Source organism: Myotis nattereri (assembly GCF_964212035.1).
Source record: "Myotis nattereri genome assembly, chromosome: X".
Lineage (NCBI taxonomy): Eukaryota > Metazoa > Chordata > Mammalia > Chiroptera > Vespertilionidae > Myotis > Myotis nattereri.
Genome location: NC_138078.1, coordinates 143842425 through 143863276, shown reverse-complemented (window position 1 = coordinate 143863276; position 20852 = coordinate 143842425). Strand labels below are relative to the sequence as shown.

The following is a 20852-nucleotide window of genomic DNA, read 5'->3' as shown; positions in this document are numbered from 1 at the left end:
CAGGCAGCAAGTTTGGATGTGTTACCTACTCCACATGTTGTACTTTTTCTGACTTATTTTCAGAGCAAGAATGACTCCAATTATTTAAAAAAGGTGGCTGGTAGGCTCCAAATCACCTGTGATCTTTGAATTCAAGTGTAAATGGAAATTATCCCAATAGAGTCATTTATGTCAAGAAAACTAAAATGGAGCCAGGAAATCACAAAGAGGTTTGTCTTATGCTCATCCCACCAATGAACTTTTCAACCAGCTGTGAGACTACCTCCTGAACTTTACTTTCTCCTCACCATAGCAACCAGACCATCTGTACTCTTCATCTTGAAAGGAGTCAATCTGGTTCACCAGCCAGTATCCTTCTTTTGCATAAAGGACCTAAATGAAGTTTGAACTCTTGGACTTTTGTGCTTGCTGTAGAAGCACATCCTATAATGTGCTTACTTCGGAGCCTCACCACCCAGACCTGACCAATCATTTTTTAACATGCCATCACACCATGTTAGACAGCCAATAGGGAAAATGTCTTTTGTTATGAACTTGTGGTTTGTGCCTTTATAAGGTCTGGCTTTCTTTGTCTTCCCCAGAACAAGTTTCAGGTTTTCCCCTGGATCTGTGTCTCCCAGATTTAAATCCCATAAGATTCCAAATAAACTTTTATTTGTTTTATAGCTTCAGATATTTATTGGTCGACACAAGGACAAATTGAATTATTGAATACATGAAAATTAATTTTAAAGTTGGCATGTGGTTGTATCCCAAAGGACTGAGAAAGCTGACAATACAGAGTGTGGAGGCCATTAACAAAGCGTTCTAGAAAAGTGAATCTCTCACAGAAAAATTTGTGACTTTTCACTCATACAAAAATCGTAGGGAGGCCTGGTTGGATGGCTCAGTTGATTGGAGCATTGTCCCGTACACCAAAAGGTTGCAGGTTTAATTCCCATTCAGGGCACATACCTGGGTTATGGGTCTGGTCTCTGTTGGGGCACCTACTGGAGGCAACCAATCAATGTTTCTCTCACACATCTCTCCCTCTTTCTCTCTCTCTTTCTCTCTCTCTCTCCTTCTCCCCATGTCTCTCTCTAAAAATCAATAAACACGTATTCTCAGGTGAGGACTTAAAAAATAATTTTAGGGAGTTATGTCATTAACAGCTGCTGGGTTCTCCTGGAACTCTGTTTAGAGAAAAATTATTTTTTTGTGTGGCCACTGGCAAGCTTCTCTCGCCAGCTCTTTAATTATCAAGGGCATTTTGACAGTTAATTTTATAAGGAAATGTGATTGTTCTTCAAATTTATGGCAACCTCCAAGTATAGTGAATATTGGAGAGCAGTGCATTTTAATCAAAACCAGATTTTCCAAATAATTTTGAGCCTTAGTTGTTTAAGACGGAAATCAACTGACTTTTCTGCCTGTAAACAATAGCTAAATCCTAACTTCATTACCTCACTTTGTCACATTGTTACAGCTTAAAAAGAGACAAAAGTTTATTGAAGTCTCACTTTTATCCACTGATCATATGTAGATAGGCACACCCATAATCTATAGGTTGTCTCTAGGTAAATTCAATACTGGGCTAGAATTGTGGTGGCATATATAATTTTGGCATGTTGGGTAATAGTCTATGTCTTGTACTTGGCTCTCTACAAAAGTCAGCTAGCTGATAAGGACTGAGAATAGAGAAAGAAAACTTAAACCAAGCAGGAAGCCTGAGAAAACCTGGGCAAGTTATCAAAAGCTATTTCCTGCAATAGAATTGGAGTCATGGGTGTGGGCAGAATTGGATACTAAGCCAGCTGAACCAGAGATGGGAATTCTAAGCAGGGAAAATACTTCAGAGTATGGGTAAATCTGAGACTAAACATGGCAGGCAAAAACAAGAAGGCAATCCATAGAGCAAATGTTGCCAAACCCACAGGCCAAATCCATTCCGCTGATGCATTCCGTTTTCTCTGCACAATATTGGCCACTATAGTGTTTTAAATTACAGTTAATTGCCAATATTGTAAATTTAAGGGATATCACATAAAAATTCTGTTTCTCTCGCTGAGACCGGTTTGGCTCAGTGGATAGAGTGTCAGCCTGCGGACTGAGGGGTCCCGGGTTCGATTCCGGTCAAGGGCATGTACCTGGGTTGCGGGCACATCCCCAGTGGGAGATGTGCAGGAAGCAGCTGCTCGATGTTTCTCTCTCTCATCGATGTTTCTAACTCTCTATCTCTCTCCCTTCCTCTCTGTAAAAAATCAATAAAATATATTTTTAAAAAAGTTCTGTTTCTCTTAAAATATCTGACAACTCTGGATTGTATTTCTACATGGTAGCGATCAGTAAGAGCTGACAAGTAGTGGTAATAATAATAACAGTGCTGCCCGGCCAGCGTGGCTCAGTGGTTGAGCATTGACCTATGAACCTGGAGGTCACGGTTTGATTTCTGGTCAGGATACATGCCTGGGTTTCAGTGCTTAATAATAATAATAAACAAACATTTTCTGAGCATTTACTATATACCAGGTTCTAGTAACAGATTTTTAAGTATAGTAACTCATTTAATCCCTAAAATAGCTCTATCAGGTGGGTGCTATTATTACTAACATTTTACATCCAAGCTCTACCAGAGCTTGTGATCTTGGACAGGTTACCTCTGAAGATCCACTTTTTCAATATTAAAGTGGGGATACTATTATTGACCTGAAATTTCACAGGTCATCAATAAATATGTGATGAATTAATGAATGAATAAATAAATAGGATTGTTTTCAGAAATATAAATTTGTGTAAAGACAAGACATGTGCTCAATGAATACTATTTAGAATAATTGTTAAGCATATGAATTTGGAGTTAGAACTTTGTATGAGTTCCTGAGCTCTACCATTTGTATGCCCTTAGACAAGTATCTCGACCTTGGTTAGCCTCTTCTTCCTCATCTGTAAAATGGAGATATGTCACATATAAGGGGTTGTGAGATTAAATGAGATAAAGAATGGAAAGCATTTGGCACTTAGACCTAGCACATATGCTAAACAAATATGAAGTGCGTGGGAAGAATAATTAGCTAGCCATTCTATTTTTATTATACAATTAGATCATTTGTACTCCAAGGCATTTTGTTTGTCTGTATTGCCTAATTTCATTATATATAGCTTTGTGCGTCATTTGAGCTAATTTTTTAACAATAATAGAGATCATTTTGGTGAATTTCTCACCAATATATCATCCAAACCTCCCTTTAACAATAATATTTGAGAAAAAGATAGTGTTAAGTATACTGGCTAAATAAAATTATATAGGTTTCAAGTATATAATTCTGTGATTATATGATATATCATCTGTATATTGCATTGTGTATTTACCATTCAAAGTCAAATCTTCTGCCCTATCCAGTTTTGCCCAGTGGATAGAGCAGCCGTGGGCAAACTACGGCCCGCGGGCCGGATCTGGCCCGTTTGAAATGAATAAAACTAAAAAAAAAAAAAAGACCGTACCCTTTTATGTAATGATGTTTACTTTGAATTTATATTAGTTCACACAAACACTCCATCCATGCTTTTGTTCCGGCCCTCCGGTCCAGTTTAAGAACCCATTGTGGCCCTCGAGTCAAAAAGTTTGCCCACCCCAGGATAGAGTGTCAGCCCGTGGACTGAAGGGTCCTGGGTTCAATTCCAGTCAACTGCACATACCTCCATTGCAGGCTCCATCCTGACCCTGGTCAGGGTGCATGCAGGAGGCAACCAATCGAGGTGTCTCGCTCACATCAATGTTTCTCTCTCAGTCTCTCCTCCTCCCTTCCACTCTCTCTAAAAATCAATGGGAAAATATCCTCAGGTGAGGATTAACAACAACAAAATCTTCCAACACCAAATATTTGACCCTATTTATGTTCATTTTACAAGTGATTTTACAATTTTAGTGGGTCATTTTGGCATTGCCGCATGAAAATATTTTGAGCCAATCTAAGATTCTGTGGCAGAATTTAAATAAGGTCTGTTACATGTGGTCCATTCCATCGCATTTTCTTTTATCATACAGAAACCCTATTGCTGTAATGGTAAGGTTTGGAGGGAGAGAGGCTGCATTCTACAGTCCTATCCTTAGATCTCAGTCTTTTAGTGAGCTGGTCTTTCCAGGCTATGACCTTCCCAAGTGCTTTGCAGTTTTGTTATTTTTCCTTCTTAGATGAAACTTGAATTCAAGTTGGAGGGAGCTGGAGTTGTGTATTTTTTCCCAAGTTTGTTAGGTTATAGTAAATCATTTTTCTTGAGCACTGGCCTTGTTAAGGAGAACAGGATGCTCTGGATATATTACAAAATGGCTATCCTTCCATCTTTGCTGGAAGCAAGAAGACATTCTCTCTTATCTACACTGTGAACACCTGGAAGGGCTCTTTGCGGTAAAACTCACAAATTTGTAGAAACCCCTGCCAGACTGGGATTTACTGGAGTTTTAACTCTCAAATTTGTTCACACTGATCATTCAGCAATTCACTAATTACAATTTAGGGTTTCCTATCTAGGTACTGGTTCCTGTGGAGGTTTCTGCTCTGATAAGTTGTGATTCTCTGTATCTGCCTGCCTGTCTCCCCAATTTTAGAAGCAGTATTTTGCCCTGTGACCTCAATTATCTGATGGATATAAAGTTATTTATTTTCAGTTTGTTTAGTTGTTGTTGTTGTTTGCGAGGATGGGAGTGATGATTTCTGAGCACCTTACATGCCAGACTGGAAACTGGAAGTCTCTAGCGGGACTTTTTTGTTGTTGTTGTTATATATTTCACCCCAAGGGACTTTTAAAAATATATATTTTTGTTGATTTCAGAGAGGAAGGGAAAGGGAGAGAGAGATAGAAACATCAATGATGAGAGAAAATCATCAATTGGCTGTCTTCTGCATGCCCCAAACTGGGGATCGAGCCTGCAACCAGGGTGTATGCTCTGACCAGAATCGAACATAGGTTGACACTCAACTACTATACCACACCGGCCGGGCTCTGGTGAGACTTTTTAATGAAAAAACATCAAATGGACTTTGTGAATTTCTTTAGCAATACCCTAAGTCCAGGAAACAAGGTCAGAGAAGGAGAATGAGAGGAGAGTGATAGCTAAAGGACCTAGTTGAAGTGAAAAGATATGGCCCCTTGATTCAGATAGACCCAGGTTTACAACATATATGCTTCATTTACTCTCTTTGTGACTTTGAATATTTTACTTCCTCCTCTATATAAGTAGTAATATTTACCTTGTTGGCATTTTGAGTATTAAATAAGATAAAACATCTCATATATAAGACATAGATAATAAATAAATAATAATTGGGAAATTTTTAATATAGGAATAGCCAGTGATAAAATGGAAGGATTAGCTAAATGGGTAGATCAAGGGACTAGAAAGAGTGAGAAAAAAATACAAGTACATATTTGGAGATAGAGATAGATAGATACTAGATTGATTTTTAAAAAGAGAGCTAAAGATAGATAGATGATAGATAGATAGATGATAGATAGATAGATAGATAGATAGATAGATAGATAGATGATAGAATTTCCAGGTTAAGGCCTCCAAGATTAGGTAGTTTAGAGTAATAATGACAAAATATTCAGATGAGGTGAGGTCTTGATAAGAAAAATAAAAATCCAGTTTACCCAGGGTTTAGTAACATCTAAAACAAAGAACCAACATGAAGAGTTTTGCACGTTGTTTCATCAAAAATGCCATATGTCTTAAAATAACGCTAGTGTCTATTACTAAAAATTTCCTGGATAATTGACAGGGATTTTCAAATAATTTCCTGGTTCTGTGAAATAATAGCCTTATGGCCTTTGGGTGTTTTATTTAACCAGTAAAATACTTTAAAGATAGGTAATATTCAAAGGATGTTTATCAAATTGAAATGACCCTCTCCAGGCATTGGTAATTTTACCTATAAATGGGAAGCATGATTTTTGTTTGTTTGTCCAAGGTTAGAGACTAAACAGTGATCTCTTGAGAACCTTCTTAGCTCTTGAATCTGAGTTTCAAGCATTCCGTTTTACTTTTCATTGGCTTTCTTCTCTATTTTTAGTTCCAGTGGTTTTCAACTACAGGAAGTGTCACTCCAACATACAATAATAGGGTCTGAACTTTATCCTTCCTTAGGTCTCTAGAGCCAAACTAAGCTATTTCAAACATACAAGGAAGGGGAAGATAATAATGAAACTATATTTTTAAAAAGACTGACTCATGAGACCAAAAACATGACCAACAAAAGGAAAAAAATAGATAACTTGGATTTCATCAAAATTAAGAACTTTTGTGCATCAAAGGACACTATTAAGAAAGAAAAAAGATAGCCTACTGAGTGAGAAAACCTTTGCAAATCATATATGATAAGGGATTAATATCCAGTATATATAAAGAACACCTATAGCCTAGCAACAAAAAACAACATAAAAGAAAACACACACACACACATACACACACACAAACACACACACACACATACACACACCCCAAAACAACTGAATTCCAAAATGAGCAAAGGACTTAGACATTTCCCTAAGAAGATATTCAAATGTCCTCCCTAGCTGGTTTGGCTCATTGGATAGAGCATCAGCCTGCAGACTGAAGGGTCCTGGGGTTTAATTCTAGTCAAGGGCACATACCTCAGTTGCAGGCTCCTCCCTGGCCCAGGCCCTGGTTGGGGTGCATACAGGAGGCAACCAATCGATGTGTTTCTCTCACATCGATATTTCTCTCTGTCTTTCCACTCTCTCTAAAAATCAATGGAAGGTAGAGGAGGGTGGGGGTAAGGGAGAGAGATCAACCAAAGGACTTGTATGCATGAATATAAGCATAACCAATGGACATAGGCACCAGAGGGTGAAGGCATGGGGAGGGGGGGGCAGGGGGGGTAAGGACACATATGTAATACCTTAATCAATAAAGAAAATAAAAAACAAAAAAATGAATGGAAAAATATCCTCAGGTGAGGATTAACAAAAGATATTCAAATTATTCAAATGTCCAATAAGTATATAAAACAGTGGTCAACATCATTAATTAGGGAAAGAAAATCAAAACTATAATGAGATACCACTTCGTGCCTGCCGGGAGCCGGTCCATCCTTGCTGTTTCAAAGGACCTGGCATATATGGCATACTGTTCTTAACATGTTTGCTCACCTTCTTGGCACTATGTGTTTTAACCAAGGTCTCTGAAAAAGGTTGTTTCCCCAGGTAGGGATTTTCCCCTGAAGTTAGGGAGGGAATAAAACCTCTTAACTAAGTGCCAGGCGGGTAATTAATCACTTTAACTATGAACAATCATGCTTAAGCTACATAATCTTTACTCCCTGGAATGGAGATAAGAAACGCCCTAACCTTTGTAATAGAGATTGATAGGATTGAATCAACTGGTATAAATACAGATGTAAGAAGACAGCAAGAGACAGAGAGAGAGACAGAAATTGGCACAGAACCTACACAGAACGTTCTCTAGAGACAGAAGAACTTCGCTGGAGAGAACATGGCAAAAGATCCTGGACAGAAACTGGCCTCAGAACCTAGAGACAGAACCTAGCGAGAGAACATGGCAAAAGATCCTGGACTGAACCTGACTACAGAAATTGGCAAGAGAACCTGGCTAGAACCTGGTGACTGAACCTGGCTGGAGAACCTGGACAGAACCTGGCTGGAGAACCAAGCGAGGGAACATGGCTACAGAACCTGGTTGGAGAACGTGGAGAACCTAGCAAGAGAACATGGACACAGAACCTGGCTGTAGATCCTGAGCAGAACCTCTCTGGAGAGAGACCAGAACTTGGCTGGAGATCCTGGCTAGGCTGCTGATCAACTGAACGCTGTCTCCATGTCATTCCTTCTTCGCCGACTCCGTCCACACCTTTGGGGACCCCAGGACCCGCTGGGGTTGGACCCCGGCACGTGCCCACTAGGATGGTTATAATAATAATTTCAGAAAATAACAAGGATGGAGGAAATTGGAACCCTTGTGCATTACTGGTAGGAGCGTAAAATGTTGCAGCCACAGTGGAAAACAGTTTGTCAAGTTTCTCAAAAGGTTAAACACAGAACTATCATATGACCAGGAATTTAACTACTAAGTATGTCGATAATAGCCAAAAAGTAGAAACAACCCAAGTGTCTGTCAACAGATGAATAAACAAAATGTGAAATATACATACAATGGAATATTATTCAACCATAAAAAGGAACTATATATATATATATATATATATATATATATATACACAAACCTTAAAAATGTTATGTTTATAAAATAACCCAGACACTGAAGAACAAATATTGTATGATTTAACTTATATGAGATACCCAGAATAGGTAAATTCACACAGACAGAAAGCAGAATAGAGGTTACCATGGGTAGGGAGAGAAGGGAATTGTTTAATGGGGCTAAAGTTTTTGTTATTGTTTAATGGCTATAGAGTTTTTGTTGGGAATGATGAAAATGTCTTGGATAGGGGTAGTGGTGATAGTTACACAATATTGTGAATGTATTTAATGCCACTTAATTGTACATATATGAATGGGCAAATGATAAGTATTGAGATATATCCTATATAATAAAAGGCTAATATGCAAATCGACCGAGCTGTAGAATGACCAGTCACTGTGATGTGCACTGACCACCAGGGAGAGCACTAAGCACAGCGGCAGTGGCGGGAACCTCTCCGGCCCCCTCAGCAGCGCTAAGAATGTCTGACTGATGGCAGGGAGTGGGCCTAAGCCAGTGGTCGGCAAACCATGGCTCACGAGCCACATGCGGCTCTTTGGCCCCGTGGCATGGGCCACGAAGTTTCAATCGTACTGTACATGCACGCCCGCACGTGGTATTTTGTGGAAGAGCCACACTCAAGGGGCCAGTTTGCTGACCACTGGCCTAAGCTGTCAGTCAGACATCCCTGAAGGGCTCCCGTACTGCAAAAGGGCACAGGCCAGGCTAAGGGACACCCCCCCACCAGTGCACGATTTTCAGGCCACACTAAGTGATGCTGGTTTCTCCCTTTCCTGAGTGTTTCCTTGAACTGTGAAAAGGGAGAATCTTAACAGGGACAATCTTATGGCCAGTTGTGGGCCAGGCATAAGAATGTTGTTGAGGTGCAAAGAGTTGCCAAGATTTTGATTGCCTAATTATAACTACTGAATTCAATGAGGGAGAAGTAGAATAGAAATAGTAGAATATCACAGCTTGTACTTCATTAGGATATGGAGAAACAAATGTGGTGCCTATCTTCAACGGAATACTCTAAAACAGTTAAAAGAATTAAATCACACGAAAAAGAATTAAATCACCATGGATAGAGCTCAAAATAAGAATTATAGCCAAAACCGGTTTGGCTCAGTGGATGGAGCATCGGCCTGCGGACTGAAAGGTCCCAGGTTCGATTCCGGTCAAGGGCATGTACCTGGGTTGTGGGCACATCCCCAGTGGGAGATGTGCAGGAGGCAGCTGATCGATGTTTCTCTCTCATCGATGTTTCTAACTCTCTATCCCTCTCCCTTCCTCTCTGTAAAAAATCAATAAAATATATTAAAAGAAAAAGAATTATGAATAAAAAAGCAAGTTATAGAATTATATAGGGTGTCCCCCAAACATATATACACACACACTTTGAGTAATTATAAAGGCAGTGTTTATTAAAATAAATTTCATTTTCAAAATTTAGCTATCAGCTGTTAAATTATGTATACATTTTTTAGGATGCCCTGTATGTACAGGAAAATACTATTTTTGTAAAACATGTGAAACAATCATATGTTTTCCAAACAAACAAAATGTAATCATAGAAACAAAGGGATGTTTGCCAAAGGGAAAGAGGATGGAGGGATGGGTGAAAAAGGTGAAGGGGAATGAGTCAAAAATACAGTGATAAGTTTGCAAGGTGACAAATGGTTACTAGAATTAGTGGGGTGATTACATTGTAAGGTATAAAAATGTCAAATCACTATATTGTACATCTGAAACTAATATAACTAATATAATATTGTATGCCAACTATGCTTAAGTAAAACATAAATATATCTTCACATAAGATAAAAAGACAATTTTTTTTATTGACATAGGCACTTAAAGTGTGATTGATGTTGAAAAATGTTTTGAAAGACATGTCCAAAACTCAAAACTCATCATTGTGATTACCTCTAGTTGGCAGGAGATGGGAGGAAATCAGCATGGAAGTTAGAAATCAAAAGGAGTTTTGGCTTCATACTAATTTCAAAAGGACAATGTATTCATCTATTACTTAGAAAATTTAACAAAATAAAGAAGAGCAAAAAACAAAAACAGAAAACTTCCAAACTCTTCATTATTGTTTTCTATGTACTTCTCTATTATATATTTCTAAAAAGAAAGAAAATACTATTATAGAAATTTTGTATAGCTAGCTTCAGCATAAAGAAATTTCATAGAGGAAAATAAATGTTTATTTGCTTGTTGGAAGGTCTGGAGGAGCAGGCTTTAAGCTATTTTGCTTCTAGGAACAAATTCAAGCCACCTAAGGCACTAAACCTTGGCTTAAATTAGGTAAACTGCCCCTGCTATTGCGTAAATGTAACAATTTCGGATATTGCATCCCAAATTTTGAAGCTGTCATTATGACTGCAAGTTCTAACACCACATCATTACCATCACAGTGTGCATTAGTAAAATGAATACCTCACATCTTGCCCCTTTCCTGACATGAATCATTTCTGAATTAGTCTCACAGATTTGTAAACAGCATCTAGAGAATATAATGCAAAGGCATCTAGAGAATATAATGTTATTATTAATACTGTTAATATTAACTTTCTAGCCTCTGCATAATAGAGGAAGTCAGAATGGATATTAAGCAAGCCAATCCACAGTACCTTCAATGGTCATTTTGAAAATTACAAGACCATAACCAGATTACTGATACTGAGATGTATGTTGATTCTTAGATACATTATCTTTTTCAGCAACTGGAGGCAAAAATCATTCTACAACTGAAACTAGATTGTAGAATAATAGGTGAAGGACAGGACTTTTCTAAATCTCTACAGTAAACTTAAAGCTGCTGACAAGTGCTCTACTTCATCACTTCAAATATATTTGACTGTTAGTACATGTAGTCAGAATGAATCTATCTGAATGAACCTGTGTTATTAATTGGAATCAATAAAGATTTAAATTGCAAACCCTGCTAGTTGCAATTTACTACGTATTGATCTTCTTTCCCCAATCTTAAGGACATTGCCTTCTGTTTAACAAGAATTACAAAGGATGAGATAAGTTAATTGTAATTTATCCGCTAGAGGAAGATATTGGATTTTTTTATCATTTAAAAGTGGGTCTTTAAGAAGATTATTTTCCCAGCAGGCTGGAGGGTAGATTAGAGGGAGGGGAGACAGGAAGCAGAGAAACCAAAACAGTGCTGTTGTAACTGTCCATGTCAGTCTCAGGACTAGAAATATTGGCAGTGATGATGGAAAGAAAAGAACAAAGAAGAGAGAAATTGCACAGGCAGAATCATCAAAGAGTGTTAATTTATTAGATACAGATGGAAAAAGAAGAAGAAAAACTGAAGAAAACTTTGATAGAATTAAGTCAATAACAGAAAGCAAGTTTAAAAGGAAAATGCTGACTTGAGGGTGGGAAAGAAGGTGGAAGTACAAGGTTTGAGTTTGTTTTTGAGTTTGATATACTAGCACTTCAAGGAGATGTTCTGGAAACAAATTAACATGAATGACTAGGGCTGGGGGAAAAGGAGGACTGAAAATTTGGATTGTGGGAATCATGTAATTATTAAGTATCGTTTTTTCAACATTGTGAAAGTTAAAAAGAAATGAGCTATGAAGCACCCAGGGGAACCTTAAATGAATATTACTGAATGAACAAAGCCAACTTGAAAAGGCTACATGCTGGATGACTTCAATTCTATGACATTATGGAGAAGGTAAAACTATGAAAACAGTCAAAAGATGGGTAGTTGCTGCCAAGCTGGTATGGCTCAATGGTTGTGTTGAACTATGAACCAGGAGGTCAAGGTTTGATTCTGGTCAGGGCACATGCCTGGGTTTGGGCCACGATGCCCAGAAGGGGGCGTGAGGAGGCAGCTGATCAATGATTCTCTCTCATCATTGATGTTTCTATCTCTCTTTCCCTCTTACTTCCTCTCTGAAATCAATAAAAATATTATTTTTTTTTAAAAAAGATGGATGGTTGGTAAGAATTTGGGGAGAGGAAAGGATGAATAGGTGGAGCACAGGGAAATTTTAGGGCAGTGAAGCTATTTTATATGATACTATTATGGTAGATACATGTCATTATACATTTATCCAAACTCATATAATATACAACAACAGAAGTGAACTCTAATGTAAACTATGAACTTTGGGTGATAATGATGAGTATTAGTTTATTACTTGTAACAAATATACTGCTCTGGTATGGGCTGTTGAAGGTAGGGGAGGTTGTGTGAAAGAGGGGAGGACATAGGGTAACACTCTGTCTAGACTTTCCACTCAATTTTGCTATAAACGTAAAACTGCTCTGAAAAACAAAGTCTATTAAAAATTGGGATGGCCATGATGGGCTCTTCTATGCCTAAGCAATTAGAGTCATGAATTCCCTTTATCCTTTTCAGCAACTGGCAATCAAATATCTTCTTTTTTTTTAAGATAACAAACACTTACTCAGAAATGGATAAGTAACAGTCTCTTCCATCCATTAATGCCTCTTCCTCTCCTTTTGAATGAAAGAAACACAGATGGAGAATGTAGGGGCATGGGAGGTAAAGAGGGACCCAAGGATTAGTCCATCATCTTCTCTTCCCTGTTTCCTGCAATGACATCCTGTAGAGCAGAGGAGGCAAACAAACTCCACCCCACAATGTACCACGTGGCTATGCAGAGGACCAGGTTCACATGGCCAGGTAGTTGCAACTGGCTCAATGAAACTCTGGTGACTAGAGCAGCCTGAGAAAAGAGGTTAAAGCCACACATCCAGGATATTTACCATCTCTGCTTGAAACAGAGTCCGAGCAGTGGCCAGACTGTGCTCATGACCTGAGAAACCAGGTCCTACTGCCTTTGGTGCTTTCTTAGGCCAAGAAAGGGAAAGTGTAGAAGAAATGTCTCCCAGCTACTGAGGAGAATTGTTTGTGTCCGTTCAAAAATTGCATTCTTTAAAGAACTGGGAAGTGGAGAACCATTTTTGGACTTCCCGGGCCTGGGCAACCTCAGAGCTGGAGTACTGAGCTGGGTTCAAACTCTGGGTCCTTCCTGCTTGCCACATTTAACTCTATGGAAACATGAGTTTCCAGGTTTTTCTTCACTGACTGGCCCCAAGCAGGTCATGAGAGGCTCTTAATATCTCAGCGCCCTCTACTTTCTAAGCTTGTGCTTTTCATATCATTTACAAATAGTTGTATAGAGCTCCCAGAATCTTGCTTCCCAATTAGTTCCAGATCTTCCAGCCTGGACTCCCTTTACAGTTCCAACAAACCGGTGGGAGACTGAGAATGATTCCGGAGCAACGCTGTCTTGATATTCAGGGGCTGCTCCTGGGTTCTACAGTTTTGCCCCAACTCCCTGGAACCATGCTAAGGGAATAACCCACCGCTTACTTGGAAGGGCTGCTTTGGTCTCTCAACTCCCTCCCTACCACCCACCATTTCCCTGTCTCTACTGCCAAGGCAGGAAAACACCCCTCTGGTCATGAACAGATGGGTCTCTTTACAATAGTGGAGACACTGCCCCTTGGTGGCAACTCAATATATGCCTTTTAGCATCCCTCACTATTGTCCTGTAGACATCTGAGCCCAGAAAGGAAGAGCCAAGAGCAAGCCAACATCTCCCCTTTCAATAATCCTCCAAACGTGCAGTGTCACAGAACTAGTGGAGAGCTGGCATTGACACCAAAACCAGGGCGTGGCGAGTGCTGGGCTGGTGAGAACTGGAAGGGCCAACAACACAAGCTTTCCCAGCAGTGATAACCAAAAACCAATAGAGCTGGGATGGAGGACTTGGCATAACACATGGGAAAGGGGAAATGTAACCCTGGTTTGCCTGAGACAGCACGAGCCCTCCAAACCAAGAGCTGGGGTGCACCCTTCCTAGCAGAACAGCAGCTTCACCCTGCACTTGCTACAGGGCCGTCTCCAGACCATATTGGTTTGGGGCCAATTGTTGTGAGAAGACCAGAGGCCTGCGACCCGATTCCCATCCAGGCCATCTCCATTGACCAGGCAGGTGAGTGGCACAGCTCCGAAGCTGACATGACTCCCATTCCCTGCCTAAAAACTTTTTTAAAGGGAAGGCAACCGCTCACTCCTAGAGAAAGCAGTGTCTTTCACACATCCCTGCCCTGTATTCCATGGAGCCACAAGAAAGCCATGCAGAGAATTTAGGGTACCATTTCCAAAAAAAAAAAGAAATCAGTTTGGGGCTGAGATTAGGGAGAGAGGCACTGAGAAAAACAAACCTATCTTGGTGAGGAGGTGGAGGGAGAGGAAACACACTATGGGAGATGTGTAGAGCTCAGAGTAGAACACAACACAGAGAGGCAGGTCCATCCAGTGAGGAAGAGTACTACCTCCCACTTGGGGGCCTCCAGGCCCACGGCCCATTGGTCATAAGCTTTCCTTTAGGAAACAGAACCACATCCTCTGCCCCTGCTTCTGGCTGCCTCACTCCCCCTCTCAAAGTTTGATTTTGAATTGTGTGGGCTGTGTGGCCACAGAAGCCTCGGAGGACTTGCAGAACACCTTCAGCATGATGCCAGGGTCCACTTCAGCAGGAGGGTTGGACGAGGCAGCAGAGTTCACCCTGTGAGGCAGCTCACTCTCCTTTATCACTGAGTGGCTGGCACGTAACCGGAGCAGGATGGGCTGCTCTGAGGTGATAAGGTTCCCATGCGTGTGAAGGTTGCACTTATTGGTTTCCCGTCCAGACACCAGTTGTTATATTTCTTTCCTTTTTTTGTTGTTGTTGTTAATCCTCACCCGAGGATATTTTCCCATTGATTTTTAGAGAGAGTGGAGGGGAGAGACAGAGAGAAACATCAATGTGAGAGAGATACATCAATTGGCTGCCTCCTGCATGTGCCCCAACCAGGGCCGGGGATTGAGCCTGCAACCAAGGTATGTGCCCTTCACCAAGAATTGAACCCAGGGCCCTTCATTCCATGGGCCGATGCTCTATCCACTGAGCCAAACCAACTAGGGCTGTTATATTTCTTATATGTGGTGATGGGATCATCCTTCTTCTTTATTTATTTATTTATTTTTATTGATTAAGGTATTACATATGTGTCCATTTCCCCCCTTCCTCCCTCTACCCCCCCTCTCATGCCCTCACCCCCTGTTGTCTATGTCCATTGGTTAGGCTTATGTGCATGCATACAAGTCCTTTGGTTGATCTCTCCCCCATACCCCCGCCTTCCCCTGCCTTCCCTCTGAGTCTGATGGTCTGATCGATGCTTCTGTGTCTCTGGATCTGTTTTTGTTCATCAGTTTAGGTTGTTCATTATATTCCACAAGTGAGTGAGATCATGTGCTATTTATCTTTCTCTGACTGGTTTATTTCGCTTAGCATAATGCTCTCCAGTTCCATCATCCTTCTTAAAGACCATTTCTGCTGCCCCAGAATGGACCAGTCGAGCCGCTTCAGGGCTCCACATACACAGAAATCTTAACAGTATCTTCCTTGGTGACTCTAAGGTGCAGATTATTCACAGTCATCTTGGTGCCTTCCAAAGTGCTAACAATGGGCTCAGCAGACAGCAGCTCTTCAGCGGAATCCTCCTGGTTCAGTAGTGTCCAGGACCTGTTGGTCAAGGCTTTTGTTCCAAGCGAGAAGAGGAGAGCAGGAGTTGTGTATGCATCATTCTGAACCACTTTGGCGAGAGGGAGGGCATTGGATATGGAAAGCTTAGATATGCTCGGCTCGGGCATGTGGTGGAGTAAGCTGCCTGAGGCTGGGAATTTCATCTGTTTACTAAGAATGGGAACTGCAACGTCATCATCTTCATCCAGGCTGTATAAATTCTGTTCGGCCTAGTGATTATTGACAGTGTTATACCTCATTCCAGCAGGATGGGCACAAGGTGGCTCTGAAATTTAACTAGTTAACAGAATTTCTGGAAGGATCATTTCTTTTCTGTAGTATCGACCAGACTCAGTTTCTGGTGCCTCCAACACAACAGCCTTGATAGAAAGTCATTTATAACATTAACTATAGTTTGAGCAATTATTTATAAACACCAACCACACTAGTGGCTCTCAAATGAAAACTAATATGTAATTATTTGCCTACCCAGTGAGATATCCCCTTATTTAGCCTGTGAGCCATCCTATGTTCTATCTTCTTAATGAACTACACAATATGAGAGATTATTACAATTTATTCCCTCTGGTTCCCCCATTACTTTATTGCTAGGTGATAGGAGAGTAATCTGATTGGGCTAATACAATTATAATTTGAAGAACAAATGATACAGTGTTTTGGAATTAATTTTAACCCAAGAGGACAGTACATTGATGACAGAATAAAAGTGAGTAGAGCAGTAGTCCTGGTTCTAAATTGGGTTACAAATCTTCTCTAAGTACATTTCTAAGAGGCCAGGCCTAAGGCATGAAGCACCAGGTCACCATTGCAAATCTCTCTAACCTTATGGTTTAACTGTGGTATACATATAACATAGGACAAAAGATGGTCTCCTCTCTACTGCACAACAAAACCACTGAGGCCTGGAGCATACCAGAAATATGTCGGAGGGAATAGAGCTATTGGATGTATTTAAAGAAAACTGAAAGTGGACTTATTAGCTCACTTTTTAAAAGATTAGATTAACAGTGCACGAGGGATATAGGAATTGTAAAAACCGTAAGAATGGTACACAAATGACTGAGTTTGGGACACACCTCTCTATAGCATCTAAAATGTTGCCCCTCTAGGCCACTAACTTATCAGAAGGGTATTAGCAAAGCTAGATTGGAAGATCATGAAAGGTGACCCCCTGACCACATTAAAAAATCATCACTTCCATGAATAGTCAATCCAGACGCTGAGACCTTTGGAAATATTCATCAATGAGTCTTTTACATGTTATACACTTACTGCTTACTATGTGTCAGGCATAGGGAGTAATCCATCTTGAAATGTTGATAATAGTCCTTTGTTTGGTTGCCGACACTCACAGTGCCTTCCGCCCATTCAGACTCTCTCTCTTAAGCCACGGCTGATTGGGATTTTTTGAATTAGGATGTCACTAAAGAAGTTAACTATGGAGAGAATGGCTGAAAATTCACGCTCATGGAAGGGCTGACATGTCTGTTTTATGGCAGGTACAAGCTGAGAAAAAGGTGATCCTAAGATATAGAGAGAAAAATATACAACTGACAGATTCAGATGACCAAAGGAGAAGTCAAATGCCCTCTGACAGACAAGATAGAACGTCAGTTCCTGATATCTCCCCAGATCATTTGCAATTTGATTGGACTTCATTTTTTGTCCTTGCACTCAGCAGGACAGGCGCATTTATAGAATGTCCACCCAGTCACACCCCTGACACATGTACTTTTTATTTTTCTCAAGACACATTGAATGGCTTTTAGTTCCTTGCAACCCAGAGTCCCAACTGGAAAATAAATCAAAAGATAATAAGTACAATAGAGACATAGAGTAAATGTAAGGCATCAAGGAAGAAATAAGGGAACCTGAATGCCATTTGATCATTGACTTGCTGTAAAGCTACTCAGAGGAGATAAAGTTTTTTGAAAATGAGCGCTCAGTTTCTTTTTCTTGACTTGCCTCATATTCTTCAGCAATCTAATAATTTGTATCAAACTAAGGTGTTTCCATATGAGGGTTTTTCTTTCAACCTGTATAATAAAGGTCATTAGTAGGGATTCCAGAAGATAATTTTTTATTTCCTTTTTCAAAAGTTCACCTTTTGTTCATCTTCCTCCTATACCTTCTCTCACTCCCACCCCAGACACACACACACATACACACACACACACACACACACACACACACTCCACCAAAAGTTAACAGTTGACATACATCCAAATATTTGACTTAGTGAAAACCAAGCTACTACACATATGTATTTGTAGAAAGAAATTCTTTGCTTAACCTTCTCTTGGCTACATGCTTTTGTGTTTCAATTCTAATAAATAAAATGATATTTTGATGCAGTCTTAAAGGAGCATACCTACTTATGCCTGTGTAATAGTCATGATGCTCACCCTCACTCTCCTTTCCAAGTAAAGGCAATTTAAGTGCTAAGACTCTTATTCTTGGCATTAATTACTTATGTTGGCTGCTCTTTTTACATCCATGTTCTTTTTTTTTAATATATTTTATTGATTTTTTTTACAGAGAGGAAGGGAGAGAGATAGAGAGTTAGAAACATCGATGAGAGAGAAACATCGATCAGCTGCCTCCTGCACATCTCCCACTGGGGATGTGCCTGCAACCCAGGTACATGCCCTTGACCGGAATCGAACCCGGGACCCCTCAGTCTGCAGGCCAACGCTCTATCCACTGAGCCAAACTGGTTTCAGCATACATCCATATTCTAATAAGAATAATTAATAATCATAGAATTGATTGGCCTTTCTATGAACCTCCTGGAAGATGCCTGCCAGTTTCATCCATTCCATCTGGACAAAAAGAATAGCCACAACAGTTTACAAAGCATATTCACATTTACTGTAGGGGTATCGATTTCAGAACAAGTATACATGGAGCTTTCTTTAGGAGCATGCAAACAGCAAGGTATATAAGCAATTCCAAGATATGGTGCTGAGAACTAGTTTGGAAACCATGGCTTAGCATTTCTCAGCTAACTAACTAAATCTTGTGGGTTTATCTAACTGCATTCACTCAAGAAATACACCTCTACTATTTACAGCGATGTACATGCACATATGCCTACGCATTGAATACTTTCCATGAAATGACATCCAACTCCACAAGCCAAGGCCGGTTGGAAGCCAGATAGGATGGAATGTGTAAGAAGGACATTACCAACAAAAGTTCAAATGGTGAAGAGAATGGCATTGTCCAAGATTTGTAGATCCAAAATTAATCTGTTTATTTCTAAAAGGTATAGCTGCACAGGAACAGAGGAGAGAGAGGGAGAGAGAGAGAGAGAGAGAGAGAGAGAGAGAGAGAGAGAGAGAGAGAGAGAAAGAAAGAAAGAAAGAAAGAAAGAAAGAAAGAAAGAAAGAAAGAAAAGAAAGAAAGAAAGAAAGGGAATTCGCTGTTTGGTTTGTATTTTCTGGGTGATTTCTTTTAAGTGTCACTCCCGGCAGAAAACATATTCAGTGTAAGAGGTCCAGATCTTGTCATCTGTCTGGTCATGGGTGATAGTGCAGGTGCCAGTGGAATTGCATGCTACCATGTGAAAGCCAGCCTCAGCTAGTTTGTCAAAGGCTTGTTCCAGAAAGTTAAACTTGAGGTAATATCGAGAAGTGTACCGCTCAGGAGGACGGTCAGGGTCTCTGCTCTCATTCAGAGTATCTCCAAATACTTCTTTGGCCAATGAGATCTTACCACACACCATGATTCGGGCCACGCGGCGGAATTTGGCATCTGTTTGGCTATCCCGACCCAGAGTATAGGAGCCTCGATAGCCAATAGTGATGAAACCTGCCTTCTTGAGGTCAGAGCCAGTATTTGCTGTCAGAGCTGGAGGGTTATCAGGGCCACTAACTTGGATGTTATTCCTTGAAGAGAGATTACATGCGATGTCAATGTTGGTGGGAAGCTCTTCTAGATCACTTTGGCATAAATCATTGGCAACTGAGTTGATCATGTTGATTTTAGGAGCCAACATCTTCACTAACTCTGGGAGCTTGAAGTATTCTGCTTCTCTCTGGAGCCGACCACACTCTGGAAAGTGGTCAGGAAGCACTAGTTTCCGGTCTCTCATATAGTCTAGTACATAGCGAAAGAGGAAACCATCCCGGTCTACAAAAAACCTCCCTTTGTTGTCCTGGATTAGGGAGCAAGGATTCTTTTCACTGAACATTTCCCAGAGCAAGGAGCCAGGAACACTGACCAAAGTAGGATAGCGAGTGATGTACACCTGACCACCCACATTGAGTTCAACAATCTCGGGAAAATGACTGAAATCCTTGCTTGAGTTGGTACAACTTGATTTCTCTGGCATGGCCATATTGATCTGCAGAAGCAAAAGACATCGGTTCTAAGTAAAAGTTTACAGTATGGGGTTCTGTTTATAAACAGAATTTAATTTTCTGCACTCATACACACTACATACCAAGAAAATCAAGCAAACCATTATCTGTTTTTAACTTGAGAATGGCAGAATAGAAAAATCGCACATAATTTGGCCTTGCAATTATATTTTTAATGTCCTTATGAATGTTGGGTGTATCAAATGATCACAATCCTCAATTCATGGCATGTTATCATAGTCCATGCAGGCACTTTCTTGTGGTGTTTGTTTATTTGTTTTGGTTATTCTATTTTACTCTCAGTCCATTCCCATTCCTGTCCCTGGTCCCACCATAGGCTGCCATTCTGATGTTTAGTGTATATATATTCTGTGCATATATATTCTTGATGTTATTGCATTTCAGTCTTCATTTATACATATTTATACACTTTTCACACTCAGCACTATAGTGCTCAAATTCCTTCATGTTGCTATATGTATACCCAATCTCCTGCCTCTAACTGTGACATGATACTCCATGGTATGCAACCACTATGTTTTACTATCTACTCTGTCAGTGACAGACACCCAGATTGCCTCTAACTCCCTGCTCCAATTTACACTCCTGTACATGTTTCCTATGAACCTGTGAGAGGACACATTTAGGCTATATAGCCAGCAGTAGTATTTCTGA

The 20852-nt window shown here is 40.1% G+C and overlaps 1 protein-coding gene across 1 annotated transcript; it reads right to left on the bottom strand.

The window, feature by feature from the left end:
- Positions 1 to 18670: 18670 nt before the first annotated feature.
- On the bottom strand, positions 18671 to 20155 carry LOC308512169 (BTB/POZ domain-containing protein KCTD12-like; the record flags this gene model as incomplete). Its single annotated transcript, XM_081081982.1, has 1 exon — positions 18671 to 20155. One exon carries the CDS (start codon positions 20153 to 20155, stop codon positions 19277 to 19279), a length of 879 nt encoding a protein of 292 aa, XP_080938108.1. The 3' UTR covers positions 18671 to 19276.
- Between the last annotated feature and the right edge of the window lie 697 nt (positions 20156 to 20852).